The 15448-nt window shown below is 43.2% G+C and overlaps 1 protein-coding gene and 1 pseudogene across 2 annotated transcripts; one reads left to right on the top strand and one right to left on the bottom strand.

Moving 5' to 3' along the window:
* Positions 1-236: 236 nt before the first annotated feature.
* Positions 237-2047, bottom strand: LOC120705567 (bidirectional sugar transporter SWEET3b-like). 2 transcript variants are annotated; one of them, XM_039989975.1, is made up of 5 exons: positions 1835-2047; positions 1505-1727; positions 1236-1397; positions 894-1019; positions 237-793 (listed from the first exon to the last, which is right to left on the bottom strand). In XM_039989975.1, the coding sequence occupies exons 1-5, from the start codon at positions 1855-1857 to the stop codon at positions 584-586; spliced, it is 744 nt and encodes a 247-aa protein (XP_039845909.1). In that variant the 5' UTR covers positions 1858-2047; the 3' UTR covers positions 237-583. The 2 variants fall into 2 exon arrangements, 1 of the variants encoding a protein (XP_039845909.1); XR_005688000.1 differs by lacking the exons at positions 1236-1397; positions 1505-1727; positions 1835-2047 and having other exon boundaries at positions 566-793; positions 900-1005.
* A 3873-nt stretch (positions 2048-5920) lies between these two features.
* Positions 5921-13676, top strand: LOC120705566 (annotated as a pseudogene).
* The last annotated feature ends 1772 nt before the right edge of the window (positions 13677-15448 follow it).

Here is a 15448-nt window from a genome sequence, read left to right as displayed (position 1 = left end):
GGCTTTCAAATACTTTGGGCCCTATTCTGTTACAGAGAAGATTGGTGCGGTGGCTTATCGCTTGGCTTTACCTGCTGATTGCAAGATACACGACGTCTTTCATGTCTCCCAATTGAAACCGTTTACTGCTAACTATTCTCCAGTGTATTTAGATGTGACCAAGGTAGCTCAACTGGATACTGTCACACTTCAACCGGAGGCGATTCTGGAGCGTCGGTTGGTCAAGAAGGGAAATGCTGCCATTCGACAAGTACGGGTCAAATGGTCCCACCTGCCAGCGGATTCAGCGACCTGGGAGGACTTGAATGTGCTACGCCAGAGATTTCCTACATCTGCTGCTTGTGGACAAGCAGTCTCTCCGGCGGGGGGAGGTGTCACGCGCGACGCGACGGACACGGTGGAATGAATGTGTGCTGGACCTAGCTGTCAGTGACGTGCGTTGTAGGCGTGTGTGGTGGGCAGACGGCCAGTGTTGGCCTCTGGGTATATCTACCCATGCCTTGTAGAAAGTAAAACATATTTTGGAACTAAAGAAAAAGAAAAGGAAATAGAGTGGGGGTCAGGGTTCTTCCCCTCCCCCAAGTTATCGCATCTGCTCTTCCGATTGCTCGTGTTCACGTCGCCGGCGATCGTCGCGGTTAGGGATACGACACATGGCTACTACTGCTTTCAGACCCTTCTCCTGATCGATGGCGGTGTCATGGAGCTTTCCAGCTGCCCCGTCGCTTCTCCTGTAGATGCAGTACAGCGCCAGCTGAAGGATGCCCATTGGAACACCGATGAAGTTCGGAGACTGCAGCATCAAACCAAGAAAAGTATGTGAAGCATCACAGAGACTGATGATCGTTTTTAATCGAGTTCCATTTTATCAGTGAACTTAATCAGGATCCTGCACTAACCGCGATGAACAGATCCCTCCCAAGGAGCCCGTATATCATCCACAGAGCGCTGGACAGGAAGGAAAATAGTGACAGGTAGAATGGCATGAACTCTACGCTTTTTGTGGTGATGACCTGCTTCTGAAGTTACAAAATCAGTTTCAGAAAATCCTTAGATTACAGAACTGCAGTACACATACGTTGCAGAAGTGAAAAATAATGCTTTTTAGTTAGTTAACCTGATTCGGTTTCTGTACTACTACTTTGATGTGAGTTGTTGGTGGTTTTGTAAAACGAGTTCATAAAGAATAATCAACTGCTATGTGATTGTGGACTTAATGTATACTTGGTACTCACTGCAGCTACCATTGGAGAGCTGTACATGGATATGGAAGCCACTAAACCAACACTACCCACAAAAACCTTGCGCATATGGTGTGTATGGACAAAGAAGCTTGATAAACACGCTGTCAAGCCAAATAACGTTAAAACAGGAAGCACCAATCCCAAGGCAAACCTCTGCAAAAAAGACCATCAGATAGCCTGTTAACAATATTCTCTCAGCAGTTTACACAATATCGATACATGTGAAAGAGGATAATGCACCGTTGATCTTGATCACTTGCCTTCTTCTCTCTTGGTGCAAACCATACATATATGCTGATGAATGCGATCTCAAGCAGTATGCCCAATCCATTGATGGTAGATACTGTCATGTTCTCCCATCCGGAGCTCACTACAGGAAGCCCATACCAAGTGTAGAGGAGGCAGTTGAACAGAGCTAGTATGTAAGGCACGCATGAGAACTCCTCTACATTGCCCTTCTTTATGACTCTTCTGAATGTCAATCTGTGAAACATCAGTTGCAGAGCATAGGGTTTAAGCAAGATTATTGCATAGGTTGTATCAATTTCTGATCATGCATATATAATAGTACTTCTGATTATGACACGTACATTAGTGCTGCATAGAGGAGCATAGAAGCAGCATTTCCTGCAATAGAGATAGGCTGGTTTTACAGCCATATTGATGGAAACAAATGGCTTCGAAAGGACATGCAGATGAGGAGTACCTAGAATTCCAAATGCTACACGGACTGTGTTAGGAACCATTCTTGCTGTCCAGCCAAGCTTGCAGTCTTCAGATGGACAAATGCTATATCTGACAAAGACTGCTTGAATGACTTTGCTTGCCTGAAGTGTAGGCTGGCTATTTATACTCCCTGAGCTGAGGCATAACTGAATTGCACAATGAGTGGGTACAGCACAACTACAAGAAGCAAAAGCACTGGCTGCATGAAATTCAATTGGGTAGCCTGAGAAAATTATCATGGCTGCATGAAATTCAATTGGGTAGCCTGAGAAAATTATCAATGTCGTCGTTCAACAGCTCAGGTCATTTAATTTGTCCACAAAGATATTCCGGCCTGCGGCCTGCAGATGGGATTGACGACAACCTATGTTCGTAACTTTTGTTTCTCTGCAGTATGAGCAAAGGTAAAATCTTTATAAAAAACTTTTTTCGAAGGAAGGTGACTATTGCGTCAGGCACCAACTGTGAAAACCAGCTCCATCGATAAGTGCAATGCCTACTCTGAATCCACATCAGGCCACTTGCTTCCTTAGCGATGAGTCAGTCACCAAATAATTCCCCCCAAAAAATTCGCAGGTGGTGGCACACGCCACAGATTGGCCTCTGTGGATTCAGGATGAGAACGTTCGTTCAGTCATGGGGATAAAGCCATTCAGCACTGGAATGCACATCGCGCAATGGTTCTGCATTATGCACATTGTTTAGTCGTTGAAGGCGCCTAGTGTAAGTTGGTGTCAGGCTCTGCTCACTAAAGCAAATTAGCGCACTACTATGATCTCTTTCTCAAATTTAAAATCTGATCCTCACTATCAGAGGATCACTAGTAATTGCCGTGGGCAGTTTATGATTTGCTCTAGTTTTGTTTGTCATACCGTTGTTTTGGTAATGGACCTCGCATCAGCTAGCTCTGTTGACCATCCTAGTGCAGATGACTTGTTGCTCTGGTCATCTCTTGCTGATTTTTTTTCTGCATACTGTCCTGATGATCATGGCAAGGAAACTAGGCAGTAGTAATTTAGTATTTTTTTTAGCTGAAGGCAGTAAAGTTTGCAAATGTCAATAAGTCAAAGATATTTTCCTTCCATTTGGGTCCAAAAACGACTCCACGGCCCGACGTACCCCGTCGGAATGGGCCGGCGGCCCACGGCCTAGGCGCGGCCTGCTACGTGCTTGGTCTCTCCGAATCGGATCCGGAACCGGGGGGCATCGGCCTTCAGCGTCCGACTCGGAAACCAAACCGGCGAACCAGACGGACGATTAATAGTAGACGAGTGCAGAGGTACGCGCCGGTTAATCGCCAATCGAAGTCAAAACTGCAAGGAGGAGGCATCATAGAAAAAAAGTTGTAGGTCGATAATTATTAATGTCGTCGATCACGTCGGCCCTGACGGCGCCGGTGAGCCCCGCCGGGGAGGCGGCGGCGCTGAGGGAGGGCCTGCTGCCGCGGCCGTCGGCGCGGCGCGATGCCATCGAGCAGCTGCGGGAGCGCGTGGACGCGCTGCGGCGGGAGCTGGACGCGGCGAACGACGCGGCCGAGGCGGCCGGGGCGGGCGCGCGGCACGCCGAGGGGCGCGAGCGCGAGGCGGCGGCGGAGCTCCACGCGGCGGCGAGGGCCGGTAAGTTGCAGGGCGAGAAGCTGCGGGAGCTGGAGGACGAGCTGAGGTACAAGGACGGGCGCATCAAGGTGCTCGAGGCCATCGTCAAGACCATGACGGCCAAGACGAAGAAGTGAATGAACCAAAGAAGCGAATAATTGAACGCGCGAGAGCGAGCCTGATCATTTGTGAAAATTTTAATTCCTCATTCTTCATATGTCCTGCGTGCACGACGAACAGAGATCGACTTTTTTTTTTGACTTCATTCATAGTAGCGTGCAAGTTCAAGTACCGTACTATTGCTGTTGGTTGACAGTTGACACGGACATCGATCAGTTGATGTTCCAATGCAAAAACGTGTTGATGACATGCACAGCTCTACTGGCTAATTAATTCAAGGAAGATCGTCTCAGCAAATCTGCATCCCCTTTCCTTTAATTTCTCGTGAAAAACGAGGACCGATATGATCGAGCATAGTAGACACACGACTTCAGCACCATGCAACTACCCTCCGGTCTTTTGCTTTACCCCCATGGCCATATGCAGCACGAAAAGACGACTAGTGAGAAGCATGTGGAACGGTAACAAGATTATTTATCTGTTGCTTTCGCAATCTTACTATTACTAATTGAAGACTCCTTTTGAGCCTCACGTGAAGCCACGTAGAATTTTAGATGGACACTCTAAAAAGATAGAGAATTACTAGAAATTCTCGCAAAAATCAGAAATATATGGCCATTAATATCACACCTCTAATCATAATAGTCATTGAATCTGTTATCTTTCTTAATAAATTTCCCACTTTTACCATTATGAAAATAGACTAAAGTAACCCCCTAAACATATATCTAAATTACCTACCTCTACCATTAAAAAATATAAAGTAAACTCTAACCCACTAATCTCGTGTAAATTACCTACCTATGCCATTATAAAAATAATACAAATACCACATAAATTTGCATATAAATATCCAAGTATAGTGTTATTAAAAGTTAAAGTAACCCCTAAATCTAAATCTAAAGTATATAATTATAATAATACTACCGCACCCATGGGTGTGTCACCATGTATTCATGTAACAAGAATACCTATTCACAAATAAATAGTTCAATTACATCAAAGACAGATGGAGGTGTGATGCAAAATAAAATCTATTACAACTAGATAATTATAAGTATATGTTTTAGAGTATGTGTTAGAATATTTAATAGATGAAAAAGGCTATGATATAGATAGTTATAATTATTAGCAAATAAATCTTATTTTTATATTAATTATAATTAGCCGGTCGTGTGGGACCACAAGTTGATAGGCTAGTGCATAAGAAACCATACAACACCTCTTTTTTATTTTTGGTATGCTAGATTTTTTTATATAGAGGTGGGTAATTTATATATATGTTTAGGAGATTAATTTAGTCTATTTTCATAATGATAGAGATGTGTAATTTATTAGAAAAGATAACAGATTTAATGGCTATTGTGATTAGAGATGTCAGATTGATGGCCGGATGTTTTTTTTATTTTTGTGAGAATTTTTAGGATTTTCTATTTTTTTTATAGTGTTAACTTAGGATCTTAAGTGGCTTCATGCATGTGGAAGCTTCAAAGAAGTCTTCAATTAGTAATAGTAAGATAAAAACATAGACTCGGAGTAGTTCTTACTGCAGTTTGTATATATAAGAGCACTTGCCATGCCCATGCCATGCAATGCGCGCAGACCATTTTATTATTTTGAGACTGGTCAACTTATAAAGTACAAAAATCATGTGATTCGCAAGATCAAGTTACTCTAATCCGCTCTATAATATATTTGGTTCGTTGTCCGCTGGCACTAGCTTGGCTCGGGTCGATCTGGTGGTAGATAAGGGGAGTCCCCAACAGCATGTCCGACATAATTTTATAGTTCATACTTCAGAGTTAAGAGAACATACCAGGTGCAAACTAATTCTTTCGTATAAACCCTGCAAGAAACCAGTACTATTATATATATAAAAACAAAAAAGAGACATAAAAGGAGAAAAATAAAAGAGAAGGGAGGGACGGCCATGCGGCGCACAATAGCGTAATGTTGTTGCCCATGCATGTCTGTGCATGCCGCGGTGCCGTGCTGATTCTATGTCAAAAAGAAAAAGAAAAAAAAAGTGCCGCGTCGATCTCTCCATTTTGTTCCTGCCCCAAGGACGACGCACAAGTTGTTTAATCCCCGTGTGCCGCATGCAAACACAAGTTGTCATCTTTTATTCAAGCGCGGCCACAGTGTCAAACTGCCAATTCCAGCCTTCTATAAAGCTCGGGTACAGCTCCAACGACCTCCGATTATTATCATCTTCAAACCATAACCATTAGCAAGATGGCAGAGAAGAAGGACGACGAGTTCAGCGGGGAGAAGGTGATCGCCGAGTTCGAGCGGTTGTCGCGGGACGCCGCCGCCGTCCAGCGGGAGACGCTGCGGCGGATCCTCGCCGACAACGCCGCCGCCGAGTACCTCCAGGGGCGGGGCCTCGCCGGCTGCACCGACCCGGACAGCTTCCGGGCCTGCGTGCCGCTCGCCACGCACGCCGACTTCGAGCCCTACATTGCGCGCATCGCCGACGGCGACACCTCCGCCGTCCTCACCGCCACGCCCGTCACCGCCATCTCCCTCAGGTTTGTCTTCCCATTATCTCGCTGCTTCTGTTCAGCTCAGGCCTGGACATAGCTAGCTCACCATGCATGATATGCAGCTCCGGCACGACGCAGGGGAAGCGCAAGTATCTGCTCTTCAATGACGAGATCTTGAAGTTAGCGATGCAGACGTACAAGACTTCCTTCGCTTTCAGGAACAGGTACTTGTGTGCTGGTGTCTTCCTCCTTAAATTTTGTTTCGGGATATGGTTGTATCCTTCAAAAGGTACTTGTTGAGCTATTATCGGGGGTGTCTCCACGTCAATCCATTTAGATATTTGTGAGTTGTGACCTCTCAATCACCCTCACTCTCCACCATATCTCCTTCCTTTTCCCACACCCTTTCTCTTCCCAAGCACCTCCGGCTCCCGCCCATGCCGTCCACCTCCCACCGCCACGGGTGGGGCTAGGGTCCCGTCGGAGCTCCACGTCTGCCGCCTCCCACCATCGCCATCGTCTCCGTCCATTGGCGTCATCACCGTTGACACCCCCGTCCCGGCACTGACATAACCGCCGTCTCCCACCACCTGACCGGTGGCGCCCCTGCCCCCCCCCCTCCCCTCCTCCGTCGGGCCGTCCTATCGCAACCGGCCCTCCCTCTATGGCCGGCAGTGAGCAGCCGCCCTCGGCAACCCCGAACCTCTAGCCTCGTCAGAATCTCACCAGAGTTGGAGGAGGGATGGGGGTGAAGATTGGGAGAAGAAAAATTCAGGTGATGAGGGACTCTACTTCACATCGATTGACAGAAACCCCAAAACTCAATCAGTTGATAAGAAGCAAAGTTCAGGTCAACACCATTTTTTTTTTGCGAAAGTGAAGACCCAATTAAAAACCTGAGTTTAAACTATACAGGACGATGTGCTTTGCAGCCTACGACATGTGAGACTACAATAATGTAAGGGACAGCTCTTAGATTATTGGGAGTTAATCTCCAACAACTAACACACATAGTTATTATCTACTCCGCCCTTATTTCCAAATTATAGCACTTCGGTTTTGGCCTAAATTAGATTTATGTAACTTTGGCAAAATTTATTAAAAAAATCAACATCTTCAATATCAAATGAAGTTTATTGAAAAATGTCTCGATAGTGCATAGCTTTTTATTATGTGTCACTATATTATTTTTTTACAAAGTTGATTAAACTTAGACAACTTTAATTTAGAATAAATCTAAAATAAACTATAACTTAGAATGAACTAGGCATATAGCCCGCGCATTTGCGCGGCTAGTATTGAAAATTCAAAAGTTTGCATGTCGTTGTATCCTTACTTAAAGATTATACTATTTTTTTACCATACATCATCCTGTTCATTATCATAAATTATGTCTTATTGTTGATTAAAACAATTGAACTATTGATTTGTTGAGCTTTAATAATATTATGCAGATAATTATTCTTATTTTCATTTTATTTTGATTGATTGTTGTTAGCTTTAGTTTTTATTAATAGTATATATTTGTAACTGATACATAGCTAAATGATATTTTATATTTTATTTTTCATAATGACATTGGTGGGTGATTTTTAATTAGGCACAGGGGTATTTTAGGCTAATTTTTATCGTAATGGCAGTGGTGGGTAATTTTTATTTTTCTATTTTTCTCCGATTAACGTGGGAATTTCTAGACCTTGAGAGCGAACGTGGATGCTTCGTTTGTTGGTCAAATAATAAGATAACTAGCAAGGTGGCCCACGCTAATAGTGCGGGTAGCTAATTTTTTATTTAATTCTCTAAAAATATTTACATTGACAGAAGAGATATATTTTATAATTTATTTACCTCTCATTTGCTCTTGTTCAATATTATAATACTTGCAGCTTTCTATGCATAGGAGTTTATATCAATCATCACTTTTTATGTTGCTTTATTCTATATTATAGTTGCATATTTTAGTACTTAAACATGCAAAATCTAAATTTGAGGATTGAATTCAATTTTGGATCACCTTGAATACGGAGCAAATTGTACATAATTGTATTCATATAAAGTTTTTTATAATTATGAAATATATTTATATGTATTTGATAGTTATGTTTGCCAACAATCTGTAACTTAGATGTTGGAGTTCGATTTGTATCTTGCAATATTTTGATTAATATTTAGCGAAAATATATCTAGTGTAGTTGTTAGAGCACTTAAGTAGCATCTAGTAGATCTAGACCTGACTCATCATCGGAGTGAAATAAAATTGATCGTGGATTAGACAAAAAAAGTTATGTTAAAAAATAAGTTGAGGCCTCCTGCTGGCTTTGGTAAATAAATGTTATACAAAACTTATATATATATGTGCTATGTCAATGCATATATGTTTTAAATTTTTTATTTAATCGAACCTATTATTATTTTTCCCACTTTGGTTACTGCACAATTTATTTGTTTTTAGCCCATATGACTGCACTGCATATATTGGTCTACTTTAGAGTTTTGACATCTCGGTGATAGGTAGTTCCATATATATCTTTGTTGTTGTTTCTAACTCTTTTCTTTATTTTTCATTTTCTCTAGCAATTTTTATTGATTTCTCTGTCTTCTATTTTGTTCCTCGGTATATTTGAAATCGATTAGTGTGTATCGCATCCGATGCATCTAATGGAGAAGTTTCCTGTTTAGTATTGTGCCTCAGGGTTTTTTTTTCTGAGCGAAGAGGAGCATCGACAACGTACATTTGTTTGAATCATTTGATTTTGTACTGTAGGCAATCGACTTTGAGATAGATTAGCAGGGCTTCAGGCCTGTATCTGTGGCTAAAATAATTTCAGTTGTGGCTTCTTTGATGGAGCAGCTTTTTTTAGGGATATAGAGCTGTTTTGAAAACCGTTCGGTAGAACCGCTTCTTCTATTTTTTCATGAATATATGAAAGATGTCAAATGTCCAACAGGACATGGCTATAATTTAATATTTTTCTCATTCTAATGATATTATTTATAGACTAAACCAATAAATTCACTTTTGTCCTTTTCTTTTGCCCTCATTTTCTCATTTTTTCTGTCTTCTTTTTCTATTCTCCTTTTTCTACTTTCCTTACCAGTTCAATCTTGGTGCTTCTTTATTTTTTTTCTCTTCTCTTTCTCTATACTTCTTTAGACGTATCGATCACATTTGTGTTCCATGTCCAGTGTGTACTTATAGAAGATTAGATGGGGAAAATAATGTTAATAATTATCTATGCTATTTGATTCCTCACATGACTAACTCCCTGATTTTTCCCATGCATCTATTTAGATTGAGCTGATAATAGTCACATTTATTTGTAGGTTTCGGTGCTTTACTCTTTATCCCAGTGATTATTACTTGTATGGAACTATTATATGCCCATAGAATCATAATTCTTTGTTGACCACCATCAGATTAGTTTGTATAACTAAAGTTGTTCAAGAATATGCAATATTTATGATGATGATTCTTGTTTGGAGAAAGCATTGGTTCTTTAGCGGATATTTCTCTCACATTAATTCGTCTGCGTATTCATTGGCCCACACTTACAATCATAAGGTGCCAATGGTCTTGCAATAGATTGCAATATGTGAAACTCTACGCATCATCATTATTTTTTCGTCCCTATCTTGATGTTTGGTTGCTCCAGAAGAAATGGATTGATTGAGTTCGGCAATGATTTTGAGTAGAATCCAGTGTGCTTCATGCAGCTGCATGTACTGCATGATGTTCTTGAGACTCAAAAAGTTGTGATTCGGAATCTCGAGCAAAGACTATGGTCGTGTCGTAGTGCAGGGCGTTCCAAAGATTTTTCAAAGCAATTATCTCTTTCAATAGTACCAATACAATACAACTATGGTCGTGTTGTCACGCTTATGCTGCTGCCATTTTTTTTTGCATCTTTAAGGAAGGTTAATGCGAGACATAGATGGTAACATGAGTTTTTATGTCATGTGGACCCTATATTTAACTTTAATTGGATACATACACTTTTTGGTAGTTTAAAATATTGCATCTCATTAAATTGGACATGGACTCTTTTGTCCAATTTAGATCGTTAGATCTTCATTAAATCGAATGGTGTAAATCATATACACAAATATTATTTAGATCTTCGTTAATTTGGAGTATTTATTAACTTTATTTACCATGAAACTCAAACTTGGATTTTTATTATTGCATTTGATACTATTTATTTAGCTATTTTTCTTCTTGATATGATTCATAATCACTACACATATCAACAATAATTTTTTTATTCTAGTTCTTGCATTTATCTATTTATTAATCATATTTGATGCCAATTTTTTTATACTTTTAATTTTTAATTTAGCTATTTGGCTAATAATAATTTTTTTGTCGTGTGCCAATGCTAATTTTTTTAATTTTATAATTCCGAATTTGCTTATTTAGTAATTGTATTCAACATGCACTCTTTGGTTAAGTTCTAATTTCTTTATTTTTTTAATTCCAAATTAAGCTATATTTACTAATCGTATTTGGTATGGACTCTTTGTCATGTCTTTTTTTTTAATTTTTTAAATTTGAAATTAGCTATTTATTAATCGTATTTGACATCTCATCGCGTTTCTTTACTCCATCATCATCACGAAATCGTCCGTCCATCCATCTTCGACATCCCTTCACGTCGGGGCAGTGCCACGACACCGGGGGCACATCGCATCGGAGGCTCCCTCTGCCAGCCTGTTGCCTGCGACCACCGTGCTACTAGCTACCAGTAGTTGCTAGGAATTCAAGTCAACATTATCTTTTTGCAAAGAGGTATTAACAGTCCAGATTAATTCTAAAACATATGTTTTTCCATCAAGCTCACGTATTACTCATGCCCCCTCTTCTTCAATCGTACAGAACGCATAATCCGTTTGCAAAACTTTTAACAGGTACTAACAATATGACATACTAAAAAATTAGTCAACTGACAACAGTTGGACAGTCAAAGAATAACGTAGGAATTTCTAGACCCTCTCAATGAACGTGGTGGTTTGTTTTAACACTCCCTTAATAATATAATAGAATTTATACTTTTAATTTTAAATTTAGCTATTCAGCTAATATTAATTTTATCTAGTGCTAATGCTATTTTTTAATTTGATAATTCAGAATTTTCCTATTTAGTAATTGTATTCAACATGGACTCTTTGATTAAGCCCTAATTTCCTTATTTTTTAATTCCGAATTAAACTATTTACTAATAGTATTCAGCATGGACTCTTTGCCATGTCTTAATTTTCTTTAATTTTTTAAATCCGAAATTAGCTATTTATTAATCGTATTTGATATGAACTCTTGAGTTAGTTTGAACCGTTAGATCTTCATAAAATCCAACGGTGCAAATTCTTCTCTTTTTTAGATTAATGTGGGAATTTTTGGAACCTCTCGGCAAACGTAGTGGCTTCTTTTAACACTCCTTTAATAATATAATAGATAGATATTTATTCTGGGAATCTGATTGATGGGTGGAAGGGCGCTAGGGCCTGAAAGTCGGAAGTGATTTCTCTGTAGTAATATAGAGGGACTTGCTCCCGCTAAGCCCCACAGTACCGGGATCCACGTGTCCCCGTAGAGTGCTGCGGAGGAGGCTCGTCCCTGAAGTCAGGTGTTCTTGTGTTCCCTTTTGTCGTTTCAGATCTTTCTATGATCCTATCTTCTTCCTCTCATGTCAGCAAATTCTTCTGTATTTCTGTTCTTGTAATGAAAATGAAAATGGGTATGACCTCGATTAAAAAAAACTTGGAACAGAGGAGGGAGTAGATAATAACTGATTCTTCTGTTGAAGATGTCCTAATTGCTTAGGTTATACTATACTATATCTGACCTCTCTAATAATACAGGGCTTTCCCCATCAAGGACGGCAAGTCGCTGCAGTTCAATTACGCGAGCGGGCAATTCACGACCAAGGGTGGCCTCACGGCGACCACGGCCACCACCAACCTGTACCGTAACAAGGATTTCATCACCAACACGCGTCACATGCAGTTTGATCCCTGCAGCCCAAAGGAGGTGCTCTTCTCCACGGATTTCACGGAGTCGCTCTACTGCCACCTCCTCTGCGGCCTGCTCTTCGCCGGCGAGGTCCGCACGGTGTCCGCCGCCTTCGCCTACAGCGTCGTGCTCGCCTTCCAGACGTTCGAGCGGGTGTGGGAGGAGCTGTGCGCCGACATCCGCCGCGGCGCCCCGTCGCCGGCGCGGGTCACGAGCCCCGCCGTCCGGCAGGCCGTGTCGGCCCTCCTCGTGCCGAGCCCCGCGCTCGCCGACGAGGTGGCAAGCAAATGCCGGGGGGCTCGCCAACAACTGCTGGTACGGCGTGATCCCGGCGCTGTGGCCCAAGGCTCAGTACGTGAGTAGCATCACGACGGGGTCCATGGAGCACTATGTGAAGAAGCTCCGGCATTACGCCGGTGGCCTGCCGCTGGTCGGCTTGGACTACGGCGCGACGGAGGGGATGATCGGGGCCAACATCGAACCCCGGGAGCCGCCGGAGTCCACCACATTCGCCGTGCTCCCCAACAACGCCTACTTTGAGTTCATCCCTCTCAAGAGCTGCGACGCCGGAGACGGAGTCGTCGATGCTGACGCGTGCTATAATTACACGGAGGCGCATCCCGTCGGCCTCACAGATGTCGCCGCCGGCGAGCATTACGAGGTTGTCATGACCACCTTCACAGGTATGCACGGCACTTCTTCCATGTTGGCTTTATTTGAACTTGGATCTTTTTTAACACTATTTGTTGGACTATTGGATGAACATCTAATAACTAACCAGATCGCTGAAATGGCGATCGAGCAGGGCTTTACAGATACCGGCTGGGAGACGTGGTCAAGGTGACCGGTTTCTACAACTCGACACCCAAGCTCAAGGGGGTGTGCCGACGGAACCTGATGCTGTCCATCAACATCGACAAGAACAGCGAGCACGACCTCCAGCTCGCCGTCGACAGCGCGTCCAAGATCCTGGCCGCCGAGGCACTGGAGATCGTGGACTACACCAGCCACGCCGACGTGTCGCGCGACCCGGGCCACTACATCGTCTTCTTGGAGCTGAACGCCGACGCCGCCGGCGACGAGGTCCTGCAGAGCTGCTGCGACGAGCTGGACCTTGCGTTCACGGACCCCGGCTACGTGGGGTCGAGGAAGACGAGCGCCGTCGGGCCGCTGGAGCTCCGGGTGCTGAGGAGAGGGGCGTTCCAGGAGGTGCTGCGGCATTACCTCTCCCTCGGCTCCGCCGTGAACCAATTTAAGCTGCCGCGGTGCGTCACGCAGTCCAACTCCGGCGTGCTCCCCATCCTCGTCGCCAACACCGTGAAAGTCTTCTTCAGTGCTGCCTAAGACTGAAAGTCTGAAACCTGTCCACCAGTTGCGCAAAGCTCAAGCTGCGCTTGCAAATTCAAGTGTTTCTGAACGTGGTAGGATTGACGTTAGGTGGGTGCTAGTGACTTTTCTCTGTTGCCGCTGCCGGCCAAACTGTTATAACGAACAGGGCACCTTTTATGCCATTTTCGAGTGATTTTGATGATTGTATGACAACGCAATCAATGAGACTAATAGTTTTGTTAAGTGACCATTTCTAGATCCCAGGAATGGAGTAAAAAGGTCATACAAAGCAAAACACGAAGACAGAACTCAAAGAAACGCTGAATTGGACGAGTTCAGTAGCACCGGAAGAACCGATGCCTTAGCATCGGTGCATCCGATGGTTGTCGGAAGATCCGACGCCCTGGCTTTGTCACAAGTCTGTGCGCCTCTGGAGATCAAGTGAAGAAAGAAGTGAAGCACCGGATGAACCGACGGTGTCAAGAGAGGCATCAGTGCATTCAATGTACTATGTTCCAGAGACGATGTCAAGCGCGCAGGAGCCACGCCTTCAGCACCGGTTGAACCGGTGGTGCATCGGAGCATAGCACTGGTGTAATGACGTCAGTAGGAGAGAAAGAGGTCCAACGGCTAGTTGAGTGCTGTGAGTGACCGGTTTAACTGACACACAGTCATCGGTTAAACCGATGGTGCTGCAGACAGTGCGTCAGAAGCTCAACGGCTACTTCAGGTCTGAGAGTGACCGGATGAACCGACGCTTCCCCATTCAGAGGCAACGGTTCATCCGATGGTATGCTGTTTTCTGCTGACCGTTGGAGCAACGGCTACAAGACTTGGTGGCCTATATATACGCCTCATCCCGGCCATTTTGAGTTTGCTGGAGTTGCTGGACATCCCACTCACACCTCCAAGCCATCCAAGAGCATAAAGATCAAATTCTTAGTTCTTAGCACAAACTTTGTGAGTGTTAGTGCTAGGTTAGCTCTTGAGTGAGTGATCAAGCAAGGTTTAGATTCTTGTGCTGTGGTTCTACAGTGAACCAAACCTGTATCTCGGTGCGCCGGCCTCCTTGGAGCATTGGTGGCTCACCGGCACGTCAACGACTCTCCGGCTTGGTGTGGAGCGGCGTCGACAACACTGTGCGGGGGACGAAGACCCCTCATTCGTGGACAATCTCCCTTAGTGAAGATCGGGATCAAGGTGACCGTGATTGTGTTCACGGAAGAGACTTGATTGCCGGAAGCGATACTCTTCGTGAGTGCTTCAACAACATGGACGTAGGGGCGCCTTTGTGGTAATCCGAACCACGGGATAAATCCTCGTGTCGAGAGTTTGCTTCCTCTCATCCCTCCGTTTAAGCTTCCGCATTTCATATTGCAATTTGTGTGCCTTTACTTTCTTAGTGTAGTATCTTGCTAGGATTGACTATAGGTTGCAAAAAAAATTTGGGATGAGGGTTTCACACTAAGGTGAACCGTAGTTGCACATCTAGATAGCTTGTTTTAGTTTAAGTTTTGTGCAAACTAGTTGGAGCCATAGATTAAGGTTTTAAAAGTGCCTAATTCACCCCCTCCCCCTCTTAGGCTAGAGCACCCGATCGGTTTCAACTGTCCTTTCGATCTATTAGTATCTTGTATCGTGTTTCTGTTTGATGTATGTATAACACCTGTTTGCTTTGCTTATAAACTAAATGAAATCAGTTGAACTTGTTCATCTGTCGATCTTCCCATACATCCATGTATCCCACTTTATTTTGAGCCACCGACTCATCTCAACATGAGTGCTCATGTTTTCGATTAATTATTATTTTTTTTGAGATTATTCAGTACAACTCAGACATTCACAACAATACTAATTATTATTCTTTCAGTGCTAACTAATTAATGGTCCATTCGGCAGCAAAATGTATGTCAGTGATTGTTTTAGACATTCTCAAAATAT

The sequence above is a fragment of the Panicum virgatum genome, chromosome 5K (assembly GCF_016808335.1).
Source record: "Panicum virgatum strain AP13 chromosome 5K, P.virgatum_v5, whole genome shotgun sequence".
NCBI lineage: Eukaryota > Viridiplantae > Streptophyta > Magnoliopsida > Poales > Poaceae > Panicum > Panicum virgatum.
This window is presented reverse-complemented; position numbering and strand designations above follow the sequence as displayed.